General features: G+C 36.7%; 1 protein-coding gene across 1 annotated transcript in view; it reads right to left on the reverse strand.

The window, feature by feature from the left end:
- Positions 1–5,272, reverse strand: part of LOC136359704 (macrophage mannose receptor 1-like) — a 32,830-nt gene extending 27,558 nt beyond the window's left edge. The window contains exons 1-5 of the mRNA XM_066316581.1: positions 5,128–5,272; positions 3,739–3,912; positions 2,423–2,584; positions 1,379–1,492; positions 148–294 (exon numbers count right to left, since the gene is read on the reverse strand). Of these exons, the coding sequence (XP_066172678.1) occupies positions 148–294; positions 1,379–1,492; positions 2,423–2,584; positions 3,739–3,912; positions 5,128–5,188 (658 nt within the window). The 5' untranslated portion in view covers positions 5,189–5,272. The remainder of the gene's footprint in view (positions 1–147; positions 295–1,378; positions 1,493–2,422; positions 2,585–3,738; positions 3,913–5,127) is intronic.
- Positions 5,273–6,530: the final 1,258 nt, after the last annotated feature.

A 6,530-nucleotide genomic window follows, 5' to 3' on the forward strand; every position in this document is an offset into this window, starting at 1 on the left:
ATAAAAAGGCAGCATATAAAAGTCTGTGTGTTGTGTATAGTTGCGTTTTTCGAAGGTTTCTAACATCTTTGTTGAAAAATAATGTTGCATACAAGTTCCTCTTCCTAGAAGTCATAAAAAAGTCTTCTTTTTATTTGACTAACCTACCTTTGGGCATAGTGTCAGGCTTTGAACTGAAGGATCCCTTTTTACAAAGGTAGCCTAGTCTCTGGTTGCATGCTTGGTTTTCCCATTTCGCATTTTTTTTGGGATTCAACAGTCCACAGATTTTCCCAGGGAGCAGGAAAGGACTTCCTTTAAGTAAGAGAAAAAAGATAATCTCACAGCAAGATATGGATAAAAAATATCAACAGAAAAATCATATTACCAGTGGAAACATCTGCTTTTTGTGATTCCTTGAATGATTAATAGGAAGAAGTCCTTCCCTGCAGAATAACTGCCTTGAATTTTATAGGATACTACCTTTAGTCGAGAATGAAATATTGATTCTTCATTGACTTTATTATCAGGATAGTATTGGGAAATGTCTAATTCTTTTCCTGACACTCTTACTCTTACAGGAAAAACTGCTGAAACTGGACCTTTATCTTGTGTCAAAAACTTCCAAACTTTAGAATATTAAGTTAAATTATCTTTCCAGTATATTTCAAGAGTTTCACAGTCCTGCTTTCCTAAGAAATAGCTTTTTCTTTTCTGTGTGTACAATCTTCTGTAAGCAGCAAAGGAAATTTCCTGATACAACTTTTGAAAACTTAAAGAAGAGCTTATTTTTTCCTTTTACACCTTTGTAACTTTTCCAAACCAGGAGAGAGCTTGGAATATTCACAGCACAAAGCAAATACAGAACCAAAACCCCCCAAGAAGTAAAGAGAAGAACTCGCCCTGTGTGAAGAACACCATAAATCCACCTTGTTTCCCTTCCTGGAGTGGACCAGTGCAATTTTGCATAAACTGTTGAGGAATCATAAGCTGGATCCCTAAGCTCCTCAGTAGTGTTTAGAATTTCTCCAAACAACATAGTGACATTATTTGCTAAATATTTTATTGCCTTTGCAAGATTTGACTTATATTTATGCTTGTTGACAACATGTTATAGAAAATTCTGATCTTTGAAGTGTAGGTTTATGTATCACTCCAACTGACACTCTGTTTTCATAAACAAGCTCTCTGTTTAGATAAGAGAATAGAATAATATGCTACAACTTATATCCACTGTGAATTTGTAATTTGGAAGTGTTAGTCTTAAAACAGAGATCTAATCTTGAGGTGTAGTAAATCAGAATGGGCTTTCCATAAATGAAGTTAGCTAGCACACTTTTAACTAGTTGGTGTCTTATCAGAATTAATTCAAAGATTACAAAATAGATACATCTCTTACCTGGAGCCCAGTTTAAATATCTGAAAGGGCTGCCCCCAGCCCATTGCCATCCACTGTTGAAATCCAAAGCATTCAATCCAATCCAGAAGGCAAAACCAAATTCTTTAGTTAGCTCTAAATGAGGAAAAAAAAAAACAAAACCCAAAATAAAAAAACCCTCAGTTGTATCTCTCTATTCTTATTCATACTATCACCTAACAGAAATTAAGTGTAGAGTAAGAAATTCATATTTCTTAGTTTAAGCCCCAAACTGGTACTTTCTGCATTACTGAGATGCACTGATTACAAAAAGTAAAATTTATAAATTAATCTATATTGATTTACCAGAGATCTTAGTAGGGCAAATTAACATCTTATTTCACTATTTAAATAAGATTTTATTTTTCTCACTTGCTTTTATTAGAACATAAGGTATGCATAAAAGCCCTGATTTTCATAAGGGAATCCTGCTAAGTCTTCTGTAACAGATTTCATAGAGTAAAAGAAAAAGCCAATGTGTGAAAAAGTTTTTTGCCAGCTTTTTTTTTCCTGTGGGAGTTCTTTCAAAGCCATCTTTACACTGTTTATAACCTGAGATGCACTGAGTACCTGAAATCCACTGGAGTTACTTTGATTTCATGTATGCAAATGTACCCATGCTAGGACCAATCTAACCATCATCATATGTTCTTCTGAAAATATTAATAATCCTTGAAAGACAGTGGAAAAAAGCTAAATTAGTAGAGGAGCAGCCCATAGCCCTGGTCAGGGAAGAGCCCCCTTGCACAAAGGGCAGCAGAGGAAACCCTTCCCCTGGGACAGACTGCAGGAGTTGTAGGAGTTCCCATCTGGAGCACAGTGCTGGCATGGAGACGTTTCACTCCCACAGGGGTTTGTGGCCAGTGCTTCATAAAAAAACCCAGGTAGCAGAAGGGCAGTTCAGACCATCCCGCTTTTGGTGGCTGCCAAAGCACCCCTGGCACACTGGCCTCTTTCTTTGCTGAGGCAGGCGACAAGGCAGCTTCATCACAGCTTATTTCAAGGTCTTGTTCTCTATCCTTTTACCTCCTATATAGGCTTGCTCCTGAGTCTCTGTAATGCTTAGTAGTTCTGCGTTTTGCTGCTGACAGCTTTTCCTTGCTTGGTGCCATGTTAGAGCTGATTCTGAGTTTATCTGATAGTGAATGCCAGTTGAAACATCTTCTGTCCAAAACCTTTCTGTGTCATCTGGAAGAAGTGACATAGGTGAGTGTTCTAGTGGACTCACATATACAAACTAAAAGAAAATAGAGTGTGCAACAATGCAAAATCTCTAAAGATGAACACTATGCATAATAAAAATCTAATAAGTCTAGGCATCAAATTAGAAAAATAATTTTAATCATTATAAAAATTAAATTAAAAGTGTTAATTTTTAATTTATTTATTTTTAGAAAGATATTAATTGATTCCCAAAATTTGCTTTTTAATTTTCTCATACTGCAAATGTAATTCTAGGTGACCCAGAGATATCTATTGATTAAAATAAAAAGATTCCAGAGTGAAGTTAGAGGAGAAAAGCAAGTGTGTAGCTTAACTATGACCCTGGAGGCTCTTCATGCCTGATGGGCAGGAACTCCCTCTTAGCTCACCATCAAGAGAAGCAGTTTTTTTCAAAAGTTACAGAATCTGGCCTTTGACAGCTTGAGAAACAATAAAAGAAGTCTTTGTGGCATCAGTACGGCTCAGCTGCTGTCTTTGCAGAGTAACTCACAAAACCTGGTGAAACTGCTGTTTTAGTGGGAAGGCCACTGGTGAGACCAATGTTTGTGTCCTGAACTGGAAGGATCCAAATGTTCAGTGCAGAAGAAAGAACAAAGTTGGGAGAGGAGGATAAATCTCACAGCAGCATTTTTGTGTAGGCTGGCAATAGGCAAATAGAAGAAGGTAGAAAATAAAAGGGAAAAACCCTAGAAAATAGCAGTTTAAGTGAGAATTGACCTAGTGCCTGAGGAATGAAGAGAAATAGGAATTTTTTTGAAAGGAAGATGAATGTTAAAATAATAAGATCAATGTCTAAATTCACGCTGTTCATGCCAGGCACTATGTCTCAGAGTGTCTTCACCCCTCCGGTTCAAGAAGGGAAACAGTCAACTCCAGCATTTGAGTCAGAAGCTTTCTGGGCTGAACCACTCTTTGGTGGCACCTCTTGCTCTCCATTCACTACAGAGAGAGCTCCTGGCCATTGGGGGAGTCCAGTCAGGTGATTTTCATTTGGGCTGCTCTAACAAGGTCAGTCAGGCAGATGTGCAGCTGGTAGCTCATAAAAAACCTAGTAGCTCAAGAGATGATTTGCTCCACAACATTTCATGGCAAGTTAATAAATAAAATGCAAGACTTACTTATTAAGGGGCAAAATCCATACAGCTTATCAGCATCAAAATCTGCAGTTGTTGCACACCAGAGCAGCCCATCTGACCTGCCAGCATCTGTGCACTCATTGTACTGCTTGTCTTTGTATTTGAAAGGGAATACACAAGGCTGTCCATTGGCATTTCCTTGCAATGTAAAAGTAACTGGGGAGAAAATAGTGTTTAGAGGACATGAAAATAATAATAAAATCATATATCTAGCTTTCTAGTAATGAATCTATCTCTTCTCTATTTACCTATCTAAATTGAGAACTTACGCAGTATTTAATTTTTTTTAATTATTATTTCCTCCCTAATGTAGCTACAGATTTTAAATAAAATATTTTGGTAAAATGAGAAGTTTAAATACTGTGATGAGAATTTGATATTTATATTGTAGGCAAGTCAAATTCTGTGATGAAACTTGGTGATACATTGTGGTTCCTGAAGACAGAAAAACTTCAAGAACTGAAACAACAGTGAGTTCACTGCATTTTTATTCCTACACAGCTCAGTAAGTTTGCTTTATTTGCTTGATTACTCTATCCATAGCCACTCTTTCACCCTATCTATTCCTTAACTGTTGAAAGAAAAAGGGTGACTGACCAGAAAAAATACAGACCAGATTGTCATGAGCATATTTACACAGTGAAAATTTTAGGTTTCAGTTGCACATTTTTCTACTTGGAGAAGGCTTGGAGAAGGCTTGCAGATTTATTCTGAACTCAGATTCTTTAAGGTTATCAATGCTTCATATTTTTAAACTATTACAATGTAATGGGAATGTTCTTTTATTGTGGAATTTTTGATATAGACTGTCAAAAGTGTTCCTCCACTCAGTTCTCAGCACATTACTGCTTTACCATTTCTCTCTATAACTGTACCCAACAACTGATAAACCTCTTCAGAGTAGAACTGCTCTTCTACTTTGGTGAGGCTGGAGGGGAGGAGCCAGTTCTTCCTTTCCATACCTCATGTTATGGGGAAGAAAGAGAAACTCACGCAGCTATCATATAAATACGTAAATCCCTCAACTGATCACTCCACCATGAGTGTGATGAGGAAGATAAATAGAAAGAGGTCCATGCTTCCTCATCTTTCATTTCCCTCCCATACAATTCTATCTGATTTAATATTTCCACAGAAAGAAATTCCAGTTTAAAGATCCTTCTCTTTTTACTTCAATTTCTCCATCACCCTACACCCCCCGCCTTTTATTCAGTGAATCAAGAAATCCCAAGGTACCTAACATACTCTTTAGATCATGTATCAAATCTCAAAAAACATACAAAATAATCAATCTATGCATTAAAACTGCAAAGCTGCCCAAGGTAAAGAATTTTCATATCTAATTTAATACAAAACTAACAGGAAACTTACCTGATGACTGTAGTGAGTATTGCATGAGGGAAAAGAAAACTAGAAACCTGGAGAAATTCATTACAAATGTAACTTTTGTCTAATTCTTCAACCAAAAGTTGGATTAGAAGATTGGCAACATATAAAAATCCTTCTCTCTGTAGATAGCAATAAGTCCTTCTCTGTGTCAACGGGTTGATGGATAAAGCTCTGCACTCTAAATAAGGAAATGTCCCATCACATGGTATTTTGAAATAACTGGAGTGCACACTGTAAACACTGCTCTCTTTGGAGAGCAAGTCCTTTCCAGAACTAAAGCTTACATCCTTGTAACTAGAGGCGGAGACATTTGTCATCTTCTGTGACATTGCTAATATTAATGCAGGTTAGTTGGGATGCTACACAGGACAGATGTGGAAAAGCAACTTGAGAACTGGGGACAAGAAACTACAGTGAAATATCATTAATCAAAACCCTCAGTTTTAACCCTTACATCTCAGAAACAAATGGAAACAGAATCCTAGTTGTTTAATACATAGCAATAATGTCATAGGACCACATATGTGAAAGAAAGAGAGCAAACTTTACAGAAACTGCAGTTTTCAGTGCATTAAGAGTTCTTGCTCACTTTGAGGCAAATTTAGCATCATTACACTGGTTTATTTGATCCCAGTCTGGGGCTAGGCTGTTCATAATTGCTTGTCAAAGACCTGTAAAAAGTGAAGATGTTCAACACTGAAGTCTAGTGGTGAGCTTCACTGTCATAGAAAGGAAACTTTTACCTGGAATACTTTAATACTTTACTTACCAAGTAAAAGGATGAGAAATCCTAAATCTATCTGAGAAATTCCTAATGAGACTGTTTCAGGACAATGCCTGTCCTGAAAGACAAGCTACATTGGAAAAGCTCCTTTTAACCTGTGAGCAAAGTGCTCATCTGAGGACTTGTATTGGCATGGCAGATTTTTACAAATATGGCACAAAACTGTACTGTAAATGTTCACAGGTCTGCTATTCCTTCTGTTTATTTACATCAGTGAAATTAAAAGAAGTTGTGATAATGAAATTGAAAAAAATCAAGAAGTGGAATAGCCAGTAGTGAGATATATATAGAAGCTGAACAGTCGATGTCATAGGAGGAGCAACTACTGTTGCTTTTTTTCAAAAAAGACTATTGGGGAAAATTATTGCAAGAACCGGACAAACTTGTTGACTTAGCTATAGAAAATAGTAAGAGAGAGAAATATATTCTGAAAAAAAATCTGGATTACAGCAAAATTAGGAATTGAGTGAATTGTTAAATAATAACTATTTTATTTGCAGGTCACATTAAGGGAGGGCTTAGCATGAGCAAGACTTGTACGAGTTGCTTAAGTCATAGAGCTGAATGGTGCCACAGGCACAAATGTGGTGGGGCACAAAGA

The sequence above is a fragment of the Sylvia atricapilla genome, chromosome 1 (genome assembly GCF_009819655.1).
Source record: "Sylvia atricapilla isolate bSylAtr1 chromosome 1, bSylAtr1.pri, whole genome shotgun sequence".
In the NCBI taxonomy this organism is placed as follows: domain Eukaryota; kingdom Metazoa; phylum Chordata; class Aves; order Passeriformes; family Sylviidae; genus Sylvia; species Sylvia atricapilla.